Here is an 18,657-nt window from a genome sequence, read left to right on the forward strand (position 1 = left end):
AGGAATAGCGTACCCATTTCAAGTCATTTACTCACCCTCAAGTTGTTCCAAACCTGTGTGAATTTCTGTATGAATATGAATTAAGTTTGGCTTAGGGAGGAACGAAAGTGCACCGCAGTGAAGGAAAGGATGGTGCGCTGGGCGGCAGCGGCACAATAATCGTTTTTCCAACATTTTCATAATGTTGGAAGCCAAAATCAAAATCGAAAATCAATTTCGATTAATCGCACAGCCCTACTACCAGGTATACTAAAAACTCACATAATACTTTAAAAACAGGTTTTGTTTCTCACTGCAACTGAGGCCTGTGAAATTTCCAAAAACTCAGTAGCCAATAAAATCCTCTGATACTTCTGTCCCCAGACTCCTTTGCACCTCGCAGTGTTGACGCAGCAGAAAGAGGTAGTCGAGGCCTTATTGGAAGCCAAGGTGGACGTCACGCTGACAGATCGCCATGGAAACACGGCGCTTCACCTGGCGGCTCGACAGAAAGAGGAAAGCATGCTGCGATTGTTGCTAAAGCACAAGTCAGTGGTGCAGTTAACTGGCGTCCCCAACACAGCAGGTATGCTGGACTAACTATCTGAGAATCAGTCATTCGTTCGCATTTTTTGGGCTCTGATGTGTTTATGTGTGTGTGTTCAGGTCTCTGCGCGCTTCACCTGGCTGTACAGGCGAACAGTCTGAGTTGTGTGCGGGCCCTGCTGGATGGCGGAGCAGACGTGGAGGTTCAGGAGCTTACGTGTGGCCGCACAGCACTTCATCTGGCCACAGAGCTGGGAAACCTGTCCCTCGCCGGCTGCCTCCTGCTGGAGGTACCACTAACACCTCACATGATCAATGAGTCAGTAGGCGCATTTCCATTACAGATTTGCGCAAAGCTTTTGCGATTTTTATTTATTTATTTATTTATTTAAATTGTATTATAATTTAGTATACTTTATACTTTTTTTTTTTTTTACTTTTTTTTAAAATATCGATAAAAAACTATTGCGAAATGACGGCGTTTCCATTAACCGATGTCATGCGACTAAAACGTCATTTTTACCTCTCGCGATAAGTCATTCCAAAAATCATGGCAACGGACATTGGTAGGTTGTATATATATCACAGCCACGTACCGCACTAGACATTATTATTATTATTATTATTAATGGAAGGAAACGTAGGCATGTTATCCAAGCATTAATGGCAAGGAAAGACCATACTGTGAGCGGAAACATTTTTCTCACTCATTTCTGCTCCGAGGTCTTGATTGTGCCATTTCTTTGAGGTTTAGAATCCAGTATATCTGTCATTCTTTTGTCTTTTATAAATTTAATAAAGAACTCTGTCTCGTATTCTGTCCAAACACACCGCGCCTTCTAAGTCAGGTGACTGTAAATGCGCAAAAACAGTTTTGCGAAATATTCCTTTTTCGAATTGGCTGAAAAACCCCCTCATGCGAGCGTAAAAACTTTTTTGCGATAAATGGGAGTTTTTGCGAAATTGACATGTCTCCATTGGGCGTATTTTCAATTTGCGCAATTTGAAGGGTAATGGAAACGTGGCTAGTGAATGCTTTTAGAGGATGCTACTTTAGTGAATACTGCATATTTCTACTATTTTAAAGTTTACTCTACTGTTTTATTGTTTTTTTCAACTGAAGCCCACTTATAAATGTTAATGAGTGTATATTTTAGTCTGTCATGACCTCACTAACTGTTAGAAGTTGATTCTACTTTCTCTTTAAGACTTTTATTGCTAAATGACCTATGTTATGATTGGCTAAACTCGTTTCATGTGAAATGAGTAACAATAACCCTTTCAAATTAATAAATACTTAATTTTTACACTGCTGATGGGGTTATTGTACATGTACACGTTATTTAGTTTTTTAGTTTTTGTCTCTTATCCTCACCAAGACTGTAATAAAAAATTATATATATTATATAATTTTATTATTATTATTATTGTGTAATATTTAAAATGACCTTTTTCTATTTTATTTATTTAGCAAAGATTAATATTCAGTGGCAGTCACATGATCCTTCAGAAATCATTTTAATATGCTGCTCAAGAAATATTTCTTGTTATTATCGATGTTAAAAACAGTTGTGTTGCTTAATATTTTTGTGGAAAGCTTGATATTTTGTTTTCAGAATTTTTTGATGAATAGAAAGTTCAAAAGAACAGCATTTATTTGAAATTATTTGTAAAATTTGTAATGTCTTTATTTTTCTCTTTCCATTTAATGCGTCCTTGCGGAGTAATTTATTTTAAAATAATTATAAAATCTTACTGACCCTAAACTTTTGAATGGAGGTGCATATAAAAACAAAGATGGTCACATGATATATCACGTTATACACTGACAAATCTGACATCATAGACATAGCGGTTTCTGAAGGACCAACAGTCAAACTGGACAGTGGAAAGAACTTTGAATATGTCTGGAATATTTTATTTTAGCTTTTGAACTGTTACATAAACAAAAGAAAACAGACCAAAAAACTCACACAGCTTATTGCACAAAATAAGACAGAGATTAGTCCAAACAAAACAACCAAACGTCAAAAATAAATAAGTAAGTAAATAAAATAAAAATACACACTATACAGTACAATGGGATGATACAGGATATCGTAAATATACGGTATAAAGCCTCACTCGAGAAGAGAATCCAACCGGTCTATTGAAGTTTCTTCCATATAGCGGAAAAAGGGTTGCCAAATTTTATTAAATATTTTACTTTTTTTTCTTAACCAGTATGTTATTTTTTCCAGTGGTACACAGTTATTAACCTCAGATAACCATAAATTTATAGGAATAACAGTATCAGATTTCCACTTAATTGCAATGCACTTCTTAGCAATTATTAGCAGAATTTCTGTGAGTCTTATGGCATAATCTTGTGTAATATTGGAATTGGTGTAATTACCCAATAAACATACTTCTGGGTCTGGTGGAAAACCTACTCCATGGATATCAGAAATAAAATGACATACTTTTTGCCAAAATCCCTGAATGAGAGGGCAAGGGTGGTGGTAGCGCAATGGATAAGACACATGCCTTTGGTGTGAGAGACCCGGGTTCGAATCCACTGTGAGACACCAATGTGTCCCTGAGCAAGACACTTAACCCCTAGTTGCTCCAGAGGCGTGCGACCTCTGACATATATAGCAATTGTAAGTCGCTTTGTATAAAAGCGTCAGCTAAATGAATAAATGTAAATGTAAATGTAAGTCCATGTGGAATGCAAAAAAGTTCCTTCCTCCACACCACATCGAAAGCAAAGAGGTGAAATTTTTTTGTTAAACTTATAAAGCTTAGATGGTGTGATATACATCTGATGAAGGAAGTTAAACTGAATCATTCTATATCTAGAGTTCAAGTATGATGTAACACCATTTTGACACAGTTCACCCCATGTTTCTCCTTCAATGCTAATGTCCAAGTCTTGTTCCCATCTCACTTTAGATTTATCTAATTCAGGCAGTGGTTTATTTATCATAAGAGATTTATATATTCTAGAGATTATTTTGTGTAGCGGTTGACTTGAGTAGACATATTGCTCCAGTTGTGTTAAACTAGGTAGTTTCAGTTGGGTTTTAACTCTTAGAAAGTCTCGCAATTGCAAGTACCTAAAAAACTCTTTATTATTTAAATTGGATTTGGATTTAAGCTGCTCAAAAGACATCAGTATTCCATCCTCATAACACTGTTGTAGATGAGAAATTCCATTATCAGCCCATAGTTTAAAATGCTTATCCTGGAAACATTTTGGGAGCAATCTATTGCTCCATAATGGTGTCTTAGGGGAAAGAATCCCTTTCTGTCCAAATGTCTGTTGCATCCTTACCCACAAACTGACTGTATGAATAATCATTGGGTTTCTGATTTTTTTTATCAATTTCTCATCCCATTTATATAAAATATCTGTGGGGTCTTCCTCTTTTAATTCACATAATTCTATTTTAAGCCATGAGGGGGTGGGCTCACTTCCAAATATTTGGGCCAGATATCTTGAATGTGCTGCCCACCAGTACATTTTAAAGTTTGGTAATTTTAATCCCCCTTGATTATACTCTAAAGTCAATTTATCAAGACTTAATCTGGGTGTTTTACCACGCCATATAAAACGTCTGATCAAACTATTAAGGGAAGAAAAAAAAGTTTGTGGAATATGGATTGGGAGAGACTGAAATATATATAAGAATTTAGGCAAGATATTCATCTTAATGACATTAATCCTCCCCAGTAATGTAAGAGGCAGGTCCATCCAATGATCCAGATCACCCCTCACTTTCTCCAAGGTTTTAAGTAAGTTAAGCTTATAAAGATTTTTCAAGTCCCCATCTACATAAATGCCAAGATATTTAATGCCAGCAGGTGAAAATTTAAAGGGAAGTTTGTCACTGACGGTTTCATATTCAAATGTAGATAAAGGCAATATTTCACTTTTATCAAAGTTGACTTTGAATATGTCTGAATAGTATATCAAATCTTATATTTTAAAATATGAAGGACTATCTTGTTTTCCATAAATCCCATTGAAAGTGAGGAGACGAATGCAAACCTGAATGCAGAAATAACATGCTCATAAAATTATCTCTTGATGAATAACATTGCACGTGTAACATTTTGTCTACACAGGGTAACGCATATGTAGACAGCGTCACCTATAACGGCTCCACTCCTCTGCACATCGCTGCAGGACGGGACTCAACCAAAATGAGCGCACTTCTAATGGCTGCAGGTGAGGAATTATGTGTTCATTTTATAACTAACATGACAGGTCAACAATAACTGTCTCTGTCTGCTGCCATTAATGATTTATATATAGATCTGGTAGAATCATTCTAAAGCAAATTCATTATCATTTATTAAAGTTGTTTCACGACTCATCCCAAGTCGTAAATGTTATAATTGTGTCCATCCATAGTTAGTAGATTAATTTACCTTTACATGGTGTAACCAACTAGTGTTGTGTGCTTTGCTTTTAGGAGCAGATCCTCATAAGGAGAACTTTGAACCGCTGTTCTTTAAAGATGATGAGCTGTGTGGCACATGCGAGGACGAGGAGGAGGATGAAGGCTATATTCCCGGGACGACCCCTCTGAACATGGCAACTTCCCCAGAGGTGGGTTTCCCAAATGTAGGATGTAATGTAATTGTACTGCTGGTTGTCATTGGTTGTGAAAATAATGTGTGGTCTGTTCTGTGTTGACAGGTGTATGATATTCTTAATGGAGAAGAGTATCAGCCCAACACTATCGTCGTTCCACCGCAAGGTATGAGCCAGTCTTTGGATTCTTGTCATGTTTATTTTTTTTATTTTTTTTTCAGGACTTTTTAGGTTCAAAAAGTTAGGTAAATCAATACAATCTTGGCATGAAAGTAACATTTATTGTGGAAATATAATAATATAATTATGCTCAGCTCTAAATATTTAATAAACTATTTAATTACTCTTCATAAACAAATTTTAAAAACCCTTATCCAGTTATCATGAAGTCAGTGGACTGGAAAAGTCATGGAAATTAATTTAAAGGTGTGGGACCCATGATTGTTTATTTTGAACAAATATACTCGCTGCTGAAAATTGTAATACTTTTAGCAAAAAAGGGAAAACTATTTTACTACTATGTACACTTCCATTCAAATGTTTGGGGTTCGCATAAATCTTTTATATTTTTGAGTCTCTTACGCTCATCAAGGCTGCATTTATGTAATAAAAAATATTGCAATGTTGTTAAATATTATTACAATTTAAATACGTGTTTTCTTTTTAAATATATTTTAAAATGTAGTTTATCCCTGTGATGGCAAAGCTGAATTTTCAGCATCATTACTCCAGTCTTCAGTGTCACATGATCCTTCAGAAATCATTCTGATATACTGATTTGGTGCACAAGAAACATTTCTCATTATTATCTAAGTTAAAAACAGTTGTACTGCTTACATTTTTTTTGAAAACCATGATACTTGTTTTCAGGATTCAGAATTTATTTGAAATATTCAACTTTGTAAATGTCTTTACTGTCAATTACTGTGTCATTTAATGCATCTTTGCTGAACAAAAGTATCAAAATCTCACTGACCCCAAACATTGGAAGGATAGTGTATGTTGAGAACACATAGCAGTTTTTAAATGCATGTGTCCCGTGTTGGCAGGTGACATGAAGAGCTTGAGCTCTGAGACGAAGCAGGAGCTGTGCCAGGCACTGGAGGGGCAGACGGGAGGCTGGGAGAGTCTGGCTCATGCTCTGGGGCTTGGGATCCTGACCAGCGCCTTCAGGCTTAGCTCCTGCCCTGCTGGAAAGCTGCTGGACAGCTACGAGGTAAACAAATTAACTTCCTTTTTCAGTCTTGCATAAACACTGGACAGTAGTAAGAAAAAGTAGCTGTCTTTTAATCTGCTCTTAAAGGGATATTTCACCGCTGGAAAGATGAATGTGTATTTAAATTGGGTCATTTATGTAGTAGAAATGTGAAATTATTTTAGAAGTTGGTGCCTTCTAGACTGAGAAAAGCTGGAAAATTTATTTTTGGCTCATGTGGATGAAAGACAACAACTCCCAGAATGCACTTGCTTCGCTGCCCTACGAGGACACTCCCAAGCCACGCCTACCCGTTACAGAGGGCAGTGTCGGAAAAAATGATACAACTAGGCAACTAGTTGACTCGAAACTGAAAATACGCCGTTTTATCGTGAGATCCCCCTATGGGCGGGTTGAAAACATGCGTAACTAGCTCCTACTACTGGCTGTAGTCTCTCGCCTCTGACCAAAAAAGCCTCAGATGACGTAAAATGACGATTTTTGCGCCATCTGAGTTTTTTTTCCAGACACACAATACAGAAATCTCTCGTCTCAGGGAGACATGAGGGAGGGAAGCACGGTCATTCGAAAATACTACCGGGTTTCTACTGATACAAAGCTTAATGCTAATCTGTGAAGTATCCCTTTAACTGATTGCCATCCTGCAGAAGCAACAGTGCTCAGCTCTTATGAACGAATTTGCATTGTTTTTAAAGTGGGGCAGTAAACGGATTTGAAATGTATGTCTAAGAGAATTGATTTTCCCAAACAGATTAGATATGTTTATTCAATACTTTGTAGCACTTTAGGAAATTCCTTTGTATTTTAAATGTATTTAATCTCAAAACTTTAAATGTTTAGAACTGAAAAAGTTATTTATGCTTAGGACTAAACGTGTCGACCCATATATTATATTATATTATTTTATATTATATTATATTATATTATATTATATTATATTTAGGCCTATCACAATTATTAATTTTATAATCATGGTTATTCTATAAAAGCAAGGGAATCATAATCTGCCAGAAAGTCAAGAATAAAGAATATAAAAGAACACAAAGATAGTCAAATGTCTTCCATCATACAAAATGAAGGCTTGTGTGTTTATATTATATTATATAATATTACATTACATTATATTATGTTATATTATATTAATAATATGTAAAAAAAAATTATAAAAAAAACATAGTAGGCTTACACTGTAAGTTACATGAACCAAACAGAATTAAATAGTTAATTGTGATTATTTGTATGACAATTCATTGTCAGCACATCGTCATGATTGTGACAGGCCATATCATATATCATATCTATATAATCAATCACAAGATATAACAAAATATATATTTTTTTGTTTTGTTTTTATATCCAGAAATACTGGATTGAAATATGCATTCTATGCTTAAAGCTAACCCTATTGATCCATATTTCTCAGAACGACATTAAAGATATTAATTCCTCTAACACTAACTATATCAGTAAGCTGAACTGTTATTTTTGTGCTTCCTGTAGTTGCTCTGGTTTCAGCTAGTAATCCTCTGTCTCCTTCAGGTGTCTGGAGGAACGGTGCGTGAGCTGCTGGACGGACTGAAGCATGTTGGGAACAGCAGTGCTGTCAGTTTACTCCAGGCTGTGTGTAAGGAGCCTGAAGCTGTCCACACCACACCTCAGCTCACAGGTAATGTTGTTTGATTTGTGCATTTCTGGGTAATGTGGCCTAAGTAGTTGAACATTTGGGTTGGGAAGCCCACAAGGGGTGATCCATGAACCGTTACCATTGTGTCCTTCAGTTTGCATAACCACGGGTTAGTGGTTTACTAACTAACAATTTACTTACAAGTGGTTTACTAACTAACAATTTACTATGTTAGTAAATGAGTAATTTGTCAAATAATATAAAAACAAAATCTGATCAGATACGCTTCGTTTAAAGCCATTTTTAAGATTTAAAAAAAACTGTGACAACACACTGTTATCAAATGTTTGGGGTCTAAGTTTTTTTTTTTGGAAGACATATTTTATGCTCACCCAGGCTGAATTTATTTATTAAAAAAATCTGTAAAAACAGTAATATTGTGAAATAGTATTATTATTTAAGATGTTTTCTTTTTTAATGCATTTTAAAATGTAATTTATTCCTGTGATGGTAAAGCTACATTTTCATCATTATTATTTCGGCATCAAATGATCCTTCAGAAATCATTCTAATATGCTGATTTGAAGAAACATTTCTTATTATTATCAATGTTGAAAACAATTGTGCTGCTTAATATTTGAGTGGAAACTGATACGTTTTTTCAGGATTCTTTGATGAATAGAAAAGAAACAGCATTTATTTGACATAGAAATCTTATCCAACATTACATAAATGTCACTTTTGATCAATTTATTGCATCCTTGCTAAATAGAAGTATTAATGTCTTTCCTGAAAAAAAAACAAAAAAAACATATAGACTACAAACTTTTGAAAGGTAGTGGAATGCAAATTGCTAAATTGCGTAAACAGTGTACAGTTAGGCTAATAAATTATCTGGCAGAAGAATGGTTTATTATGATTTGATTATTAACACATTGACTACATTTAATTTTGATAATATTTGAATCACATTTCTGTTGTAATTATTTACAAAACCAGTAAGCCACTCAAGGCCACTGTGCCAAAGATTCAACTATGGTAAAATCACAGTAACACAAGGCCTTGACTGCTTTATTTATTGCTTTAATTTACATGTTGAAGGTACAAATACTACAATGCCAGATAACATTTGAACCATTGTCTAATAGTGAAATAATATTTATTTTCTTTTGTGTACCAGAACATAAACCTCAAAGATTCATGTTCTCGAAAGGTATTGTTTGCTCATTGGTGAGGCATTTTGGATGTTTTCCCAAGAGCATGTCGTCATTGTGAAATTTCGTAGTAAGTGTGAGACTTTGAACTACACGCCCCTGTTGTGGAGTTTTTTTCTTTGTCCCACAATATGGTTTGTAAAACCCCCAGACTAAATCACTGTCAGTCTCGGGCCCCTCTCTCCGTAACAATAATATCACGTTGTGGTCCTGACATTACCTCATGTGCGCTCAAACTGATGTCAACAAAACAGCACAGCCACTGCATTCTAAGGGAGTTCCCCTCGGTCTCGGGGTGACCCGTGTTCACATATAGTTTCTGCAGTGATGCCAATGTTTCGGGGGAAGTGGACACTTGAGAGGGGGATTCCCAGGAACAGAAGTGAAAGCCAGATATGGCACTTCTGTTTTTTGTCTCTGGCGCAGTTTCTTTGAAACAAGTCTTTCCACCTTACTGTCTGATATGAAGGGTTCATCGTCAGGGTTCACTGAGTATGTGTAAACCAGCAGGGGAATTTTTTTATTTTTTTATTTTTTGTCTCGGTTTCCTTCTCGTGGTTGTCCATATTGTCGTGCCACGTTGTTTGTTAAAAAAACACACACCAATGTCCAATAAATATTGTGGGTTTCAAAAGAGGCCACATGAAGTTTGGAAACAATTACAATTGTAAATAAAACAATTCTTAATCTGGAAACAAAGGTTTTAGGAAACATTATGATGTAAAATGATGTGGTGTGTAATAATTCATATTCTGAGTATTGTTGTTATTAATGCAAAATAGGGACAAACCCAATATTCTGACTATTATTTTATTTTTAGATTATTATTTTATTTTTATTCAACTTGTCACTCAAGTGGTTAACCTGGTGATATTAGTTTTTGTTTAATGTATTTAATGTTTAATGTATATTAGTTTAATGTATTTATTTTGCAAACTTTTAGACCCATCTGTAATTAAATTTTATAATAATCAAATAAAACTATATTACGATTGCCGAGCAAACACAATGATCAAAAAGAGATAAATTTGGCGCAGAATTATAGAAGTGTCATAGCTTGAGTATATGTGAGTATATGTGCAATTTTCCTTTTATAAAGAAATTTTTATATTTTTACTCTATATAAAAGTATTTTATTCTATATAAATAAAACGTGTATATATATAAAATTAGGGAAAAGATTTGAAATGCTTCTATGGTCATATTAATCTTTTTTTTTTTTTTTTTTTAGGTCCAGTGCTCTGTAAGTCCATTCAGGGTTTGACACTGGGCCCCCATCAGGAGGAGAGTGGGATATGTGACAGCGGGGTGGAGACATCTTTCTAGAGCCCCAGCTTTGGTCTCGCCGACTCCAGACACAATCGCACAAACTGAGGCCTGACCCTAAAGACCAGCTTCTCCCTCCTCACTACAGCAGCAGTGCCACTCAACCTCAGGACACGCCTTCAAAACCTTTGATTGGCCAGCGCCCTCTGTGGATGCTGCTCAGCCATGCCCAAAATGCAAATGAGCTCTTAACTCTGAGGAGTCCTTAAGCTGGGGAGTCCTCTGGCCATGGGGATTTTATTATCTTTTTTTAGCTTTTATTATGAATAGTACCAAACAGCACTTATTTGAAAGTTTTATTTTTTCCTTTTATAAGAGCTATATTATCTATAAATAGCTATAATATAGCTTTAAAAAGGTCTATTAAAGTGTCTGTTTTCATTTGTGCTTAAGCTGAACAATGACGTCCAGAGCCCAGATGTTACATAATGAAACTAAATATTTAGTTGGTTTATGATGTCTTGGACATTTAGATTCTCAGGCCTGATTTGCAAAAAACATCAACATTTCTTGCTTCAATTGTTTATAAATAAAAATTAACGTCTGGTTTGATAAGTCTGCCCTCAACTATTTCCTTTGTTAATATATTTTAACAAACAATCCGATTTAAGAACAGCACCTTCAGTTTAGATAACCTGTTACGCAGACTTCCTCAAAGTCTTGCAAAGAGTTTGCTTTTGGAACTACAATGCAATGACATACAGGAAGAGGAAGAGAGGAAAAGGAGGTCTACTGGATTATTATGACCCTCTGGACCAATCGCATCTGTTGGATGATGGAAAAAGTTCTTCCTTTCGTACTTACCCTTTCAGCTGTTATTTGGGTTGGCGATGGAATTTGTTTTGCATTTAGTGGTGCTACCTGTAATTCCTAATGTTTGCTCACGGGTTCTGATAAAAAAATTATAATAATCATAAGCTTTGAGAGATTAAAACAGGAGGGTCAGTCCTGAGTAGTGATTGGAGTGTGTTTGACTAGATTTTGTTGGTGTGTGTGAGCTCGTGTGTGTGTGTGTGTGTGTGTCTTCAACCAGATGCCTCAAGTGCTTTTTAAGAAATATTTTTGTAGTTACATTTTTATCATTCTGTTAAAAAAAGAAAAAGAAATCTCATTCCCTTCTGTTGTGTGTGAACTGTAGAAGACAAAACATCACTCCAATAATATGCTGATGTAGAATCCGTTCTATTCATGCATCACAGAATATTTAGAACTGATCCCAGATCAGCTGTCTTTCTTTTTGCTTTATGAAATGTTCTAAACATGGCCTCTGACCTTTTAACTGACTTGGGGACTCACGTCACCAAAATGCTTTTAGCCGCCATAATATTTTTCATGCTATAATAAATAATGTTAAAAAGAGCAACAAAACCATCCAATACCCCAGACTAAAGGTTTGACAGGCACTGTAATGTATTTTTGGCTGTAAATTGGTATTTATGTCTGTACCCTGTGAAGCAGTGTTGTACAGAGGGAAAATTGTGTGTGCTTTGTAACTGGTTTTATAGTGATACTTTTATAATAAAATGATTCATTGTGTACTAATGTTTTGAAATTTTATTTTACATCTCCTGTACTTATTGACTATCCATATTGCACACAAATTTGTATCTGCTCCATAATTGATACAGCCATTTTCATTTTGCCGGTTGTTACCAGCAGATGGGGTCCTATCTTACTTTTTGAAACATCCAATTATTTATTTCAATTCTCATATACCTCATATCTTTTCACTTGTATATAATAGTCTTTAGCTAATTAAAATTGCAATAAGCTAACTGTAAACCTAACAATAACGTGTAACTTTTATCATTTATATAATTTAATAGATTTTAAAAAAATGTAACCAAGTTTTCCTTTTTCTTTTAGCAATTTAGTTGCCATACGTATAGCCAGGGGCGCCGCTAAGGGGGGGAAAGTTAGGACGATTCTAAGGGCCCAGGCACTTTTGGGGGCCCCAGAGATCGATTTTATTAACGGAATGGGTGCGGTAGGGGGCCCAACCTCATATTCTTTCATAGGGCCCAAAATTGATGGTGGCGCCCCTGTGTATAGCTACACATAATGTTAAATGTGTATGCAGTTTGTTTTTGTCCTAATGTGTTAACATCTGATACTGAGTGAAAGACGACTCTGAGAACGACTTCAATGAGTAGCCTACCATCCACATACATTTATAAAACATGCTCATTTTAAACATTAGTTTATTTTCTTTAACTGAAGAAAAATCTTGAGATCATTCAATGTAATTTTAAACTTTCGTTTGTTTTACAGTTTACAAAGCCACACCTTTATCCTTGGTTGACAGATGACAATCACTGGACTAGCATTGCTTCCTCATTGTTCTCAGATTGACCAACCATTGAAATTTAGTCCCGGGCCCTGTGAAATTTAGCAACATTGGGCCATTACACTGTTGCGTATTATTCCAGGTATGTTAAAGGCGTGTCATCAATGTGTTTAGCAATCTGAGAGACACGTAAAATAAATGTGTAGCCTACGTTAACAGGAAGCATACAAAGAGCTGTGACCACCCAATCTTTAGATGATTGTATCTGTCTGAAGGTGTTTTTAGTTACACTTCGGGGACCAAATTGCCTACAGAAGTTAGCTAAATCTGACAAAGCCTCTTTCTGGGGATGTCCTCACACAAGTAAAAAAATAAATAAATTTACTATACTCCTCTATGACATAAAACACTTATTATGAGTGTAGTAAGCAGCCAGGAGGGCGTAGAGCTCTCGCATCTGCAGAACATCATAATGTGCTGCGAGCGTCGACGTCACAACGGAATTCCGCATTCTAAAAACAGCCTGTGGATCCTGCTTGGAGCTCTTGCGTGTGTGTGTGGCAAGCTGTTTGAACATTTCGCCTGGTAACTTGCCAGTATATTATTATATACTTCGTCTTGTTTTTGTTTTCTTTCGTATTACTAATAAGTAATCTATGGAAGCTTGTTTCCGCCAATGAATAAACATTTTTAAAAAGTAAATGCAACTTTTTTCTCAAAATTCTGACTTTTTTCTTAGAATTGAGCGATATAAACTATCAATTGCGAGTTATAAAGTCAGAATTGTGTGATTTAAACCGTGAATTTTAAAGTCAGAATTGCGTGATATAAACTTGCAATTGCGAATTATAAAGTCAGAATTGTGAGAAAATGTCAAGTCGTGAACTGAATTTATCTCAAAATTAGAATTTATAACTTGTAATTGTGAGTTTATATCTCAGAATTCTGAGTAAGAAGGCAATTGCGGGATATAAACTCATAATTATGAGAAAAAAGTCAGAATTGCAAGATGTAAAACTCACAATTAAGTTTATGTCACAATTCTGACTTTATTTCTCGTAATTGCGAGTTTATATCGCAATTCTGACATTTTAAACTACGGAGCCCCTAAACTAAAGGGACATGGTGAAGGAAAAAAATATGAGATGGAGGAAAAAATATTTGTCAATGTTTTGTGTTCCCCCAATAAACTTTTTGTTCTCTCGCAAAAACTTTTACAATAAGCTGAGAAAAGTTCAAAAGGATTTGCAAGCAAACTCAAAGTTTGCGAGAGAGCGCAAAAGCATTGAATTATTTTTTCATGTCCATGTCCCTTTAGTGGCTCTGTACACTCACAATTGTGAGAAAAAAAATGTAATTGTGAGATAAAAAGTCTCGATTATTTTATTTTTAATTTTATAGTGATCCAATAGTGACTAGAATCTAGTAATTTTAATACTTTTTTTTATATTAGCACGTATTCCTTTGCTATACCTTTGCTATTAGTTTCTATCCCAATAGTTTTCACTGAAACAAATTGTGATAGTTTCTACTGAATTCTATAGAGATTTCCAGTGCAGATATTAGATAAGGTACTATATGTTTTCCAAAATACCATCAGAATACATACTAGGATGAAGTGAATCGCTGATAATATTATATATAGATATATTATATTGGAATTCAATGGCAACCATTTGTGATTTGTTACCAATAAGAATATAATTATCCAACCAGATCTCATGAGAAAACATAAGTATTTTAGTAGGTGGGGATTCATATGATGTAATTCGTCTGGAAATGTGATTTTTAGAAGAAAAAAAAATGTGCTTGAAGGTAAATCTCTAAATCTTTATCTTTATCTTTGGAGCTAAAATGTCTCCTTGTTATTTTTTTTGACACATTTATTATCATTACGCTGGTGCTTAGCGGCAAACTTTCTGCATCTTAATTGCATGATTTATAAACACCCATCAGTTAGAAAACACCCACAAATTTAGAAACACCCACTTTTGTTCTGCAGAGATCCAATAGGCTACTCTCCAAAGCCACGCCTCCTCCAAAACAAATGAAAGCACACAGACCAGAAGCAAGATGACCACAGACAACGTTATTGGATTACATCATGTTTCAGTCACTGGTGTGAAAACTTTACAGTAAACAGTGAGTAACAACAGTACTACAATAACAAACGTAAACAACTGTTTGCCTGCCATTCTTGCTCTGTCTGCACAGCGTAGGTAGGTGAACGCGCTGATGACGTAAGGTGTCTGTGTGAAGAGGCGCAGTGATATGCAAACACATTGACTGACAGGGAACTCATGCTTTCATTTCATTCGGACCATGTGCAATGATTGAACGAACAATATGGTCCCAAGTATGGAAGCTTGTTTCCGCCACAGAATAAAACATTTTAAAAGATAATTGCGACTTTTTATCTCACAATTGTGAGTTTACATCTCGCAATTCTGACTTCATTTCTCACAATTGCGAGATATAAAGTCCGAATTGCGTGAAATAAAGTCGCATTTGCGTGTTATAAAGTAAGAATTGCGAGATATAAAGTCAGAATTGCGTGAAATAAAGTCGCAATTGCGTCTTATAAAGTCAGAATTCTGACTTTTTTTCTCGCAATTCTGACTTTATAACACATTGCGAGTTTATATCTTGCAATTCTGACATTTTTTCTCAGAATTGTGAGATATAAAGTCCAATTCTAAGGATTCTCACAATTCTGACTTTATAACACGCAATTGCGACTTTATATCATGAAATTCTGACTTTATATCTCCCAATTGCGACTTTATTTCTCAGAATTGTGACTATATCTCGCAATTGCGACTTTATTTCTCAGAATTGCGACTTTATTTCTCACAATTCTGACTTAATATCTCGCAATTCTGAGAAAAAAATGTCACAATTCTGACTTGATATATCACAATTGTGAGAAAAAAAGTCCGAATTGTGAGATAAAAAGTCGCAATTATTATAATTTATTTATTATTCAGTGGCGGAAACAAGCTTCCATACCTAAGCCTTCCACAGACTATTTATATTTATTTAAAAAATACATTTAGACCGCTTAACATGGTGATTGCTATCAGGATATGAGGAGACTGTCAACCAGTATAACAAAAAAACAATAATAATCACCTATTGCACCTTTAATGTAGGTTCGCCTCGGTATACTAGTAATTTCAAAGGAATACATATTAAAACGGCTTGCCATAGCTGAGGCTGCTGGTGTGAAGCTCTTGTGAATGTGTGTTTCTCTCTCTGGCCGGAGCTCTACTACAGGCGGAAGTTACAGGCGCTTGTGTTGGTGAAAATCTCCTCTGCTGAGAAAGTGAAAATCATCGTAAATAAGCAGCAGGCGTTTTATGACGATTAAAAACTCAGCGCATCATATGTGGACGCGGTGGCTTTATTTTCCCTCATGCATTTGCAGACTGCTGGTTGTCGTCGGTAAAAGCAGACTGGCATATTTATTGAGTTTGATGTCTGGTTAGATGGTCAGATAGTGAAGCTCTTACAGTAACTAACTCGCGCTTTGATTGGAACGTTTAAACATTCTGTTACATTGATTCATTGTCGCGCGTTTCCGACGCTGATATACTGTAGCGGGAGAGAAGAAACATTCACTTTATTCAGTGATGACTCGGTTGGGTTTAACATAACTGCCAAATCACATATGTGACTTTCACAACAACCAATCTCGTGGAGCATTTTCTCTTAGCGTTTTGCGCTGGATTTTCCATTGGAACCGACAGAGATGGCAGACAGCGGTCGGGTGAAGATCGACAGCCCGAGCTCGAGCCCCGGACCCGGGAGGAAAAAGGCTCAGCAGTCGCCCGGTTCAAAGGCGCGGTACTCTGTCAACGCTCCCGGACACTGCTTTCGGAAAGTGACCCTGACCAAACCGACCTTCTGCCATCACTGCAGCGACTTCATATGGGGGATTGTTGGGTTTGTTTGTGAAGGTAAGATGCTTTATGGATTCACTTGGTCGGCATGTTTCATTCAGCAAAGCAATGTCAACAAAGTGTCTCTTACTAAAAACAAAAAAAACTGCTGTGGTAGTATTATGGCGCAGTGATGGTATTAGACGACAATACTATGGTAATTTGTTATATACCATAGTATTGGACGAATACTCTCATAAACATCCTAAACACAATATTTGTGAGTTGGTCTTTTCAATGTAATTTGGGTCATTTAACTGTTTCATTTAAAGTGCAAGTGATTTTGTTCCAAGTTGCATTTCCCCATACCACTTTGATTGACCATTTTGATTGGCAGATTATTATCTGCGCACGTGCCACCCTGGAAAGGGAAGGGATGAAGAAAATATATTAGAAAATAGATGGAGGATGTCAAGCAAATCAGTCTCTCCCCTCTACACCTCCCTCTCGACAGAATCGAATCGCTTGTCTACTTACATGGGGAAGACAGATTGATGCAGATCGATCCAGCACACTCCTCCTGTTGGACAGGAATCTGTGCAGGACGACACTTTGATGAGATCCATCTAATTGATGGAGGCTGGTGAGAGAGAGAGAAGATCTGTACCATTCTCACTTTTGTTAGTTAGATGTAAAGCGTGACAGTTTTTCTTTACAGAGCTGCTCAGTTGGGTAAACAATAAGCAAGTTGCTCTTGGGCATTTTAGATTAGGCTTTAATTCAAAGCAACCTATGGACAATCCGTCTCTAAAATCTCTAATGGCTCATTGATCACCTTTTGCAGGATCCAAACCTACAATAGCCCAGATTACAATGAGTTATGTAACAACAACAACAAAAAAAGATGCAAGAGGATCATAAAAGGGTCCATACAACAGTATATTCCAAGTTTTCTGAAGTCAAGAGCAGATCAACATGTAATCCCTTATTCACTGATAAACTTCCCATCCAGTCAGTTGTCAAAGACATTGCAAACAAATAATTGAACAAATGAGAAAACTTGATCAGGTCAGTTAGCAAATGAATCATTTGCGTCTTCTCTCATAAGCTCTAATGAATGAAAGTTAGGGTGGATATCAATATTTTCAATTAATAGCGATTCACTCAATTTAAATTTACAAGCACAAAGCAAGATTTGGAATCTAGTGCCATATATAGTCACATGGACCACTTTTATGATGCTTAGTTTTGGGTTCTTTATATGAAGCTTGAGAGTTTTTATTGTAATCATAGAAAAAAGCAACAGTTTTTTCCCCCCTTTTGTATTCAGTCCTGGTGTAGTAACCCTTGGCCTTGCTGAATCTGTGATAGAATATCTTCTCTAAAGACCAGTCAGAGTGTAATCTACGCCTGAGCTTATTTCTTTTGACTCTTTATGAGGAGTCATCACAAAGCTGCTGATCTGTAGGTTTTAAACTTTTATGGTCTGCAAATGACTTCAAAATGAATCATTGATGGGGCCAAATCCCCTTCCATCTGATTTCTATACGGATAAAACATTTTTTTTCCTCATGCGCATAGGGTGAATGTAAACTAGATCAGCTGGTTTTGTCCCTTTAAAGCCTGTTGCTGTTTCCTAGGGAGAGATTAATCCACAATGCTATGCTATTCATCAAGGTTTCACCATAATTCCTCTATGAATGATTATGGCAACAAGCAGCATTACTTTAGAGACAAGTGGACTGGATTTATGTCGCCACATGAGATTGGCATGGCAGGAAAGCAGATGTTGATTGACAATGTGGATGTTACCAGGCAGAGTTAGGCTGAAATGAGACGTTTCTGTTACGTAATGTGCTGCAGTGAAGTCGTGATTGACTCTTCCAGGTTGGCATGGCAACACATAGTCCAATGGAGCAAAGCGGCAGACTGGATGCTGTAGCTAGACAGACCGAGAGCAGAACATAAACACACATGCATGCTCTATGTTCTAATACTCATT

General features: G+C 36.1%; 2 protein-coding genes across 3 annotated transcripts in view; both read left to right on the forward strand.

The window, feature by feature from the left end:
• The window catches only part of nfkb1 (nuclear factor of kappa light polypeptide gene enhancer in B-cells 1), a 39,250-nt gene extending 27,225 nt beyond the window's left edge, over positions 1-12,025 (forward strand). For both annotated transcript variants that reach the window (XM_082177462.1, XM_082177463.1), the window contains exons 17-24: positions 364-565; positions 646-815; positions 4,636-4,738; positions 4,986-5,122; positions 5,213-5,273; positions 6,157-6,323; positions 7,863-7,989; positions 10,393-12,025. In XM_082177462.1, the coding sequence (XP_082033588.1) occupies positions 364-565; positions 646-815; positions 4,636-4,738; positions 4,986-5,122; positions 5,213-5,273; positions 6,157-6,323; positions 7,863-7,989; positions 10,393-10,487 (1,062 nt within the window). In that variant the 3' untranslated portion in view covers positions 10,488-12,025. The remainder of the gene's footprint in view (positions 1-363; positions 566-645; positions 816-4,635; positions 4,739-4,985; positions 5,123-5,212; positions 5,274-6,156; positions 6,324-7,862; positions 7,990-10,392) is intronic.
• A 3,984-nt stretch (positions 12,026-16,009) lies between these two features.
• Positions 16,010-18,657, forward strand: part of dgkq (diacylglycerol kinase theta) — a 41,322-nt gene continuing 38,674 nt past the window's right edge. Inside the window, exon 1 of the mRNA XM_082177550.1 lies at positions 16,010-16,733. Coding sequence (XP_082033676.1) covers positions 16,526-16,733 — 208 coding nt within the window. The 5' untranslated portion in view covers positions 16,010-16,525. The remainder of the gene's footprint in view (positions 16,734-18,657) is intronic.

Source organism: Leuciscus leuciscus, assembly GCF_965113295.1.
Source record: "Leuciscus leuciscus genome assembly, chromosome: 8".
Lineage (NCBI taxonomy): Eukaryota > Metazoa > Chordata > Actinopteri > Cypriniformes > Leuciscidae > Leuciscus > Leuciscus leuciscus.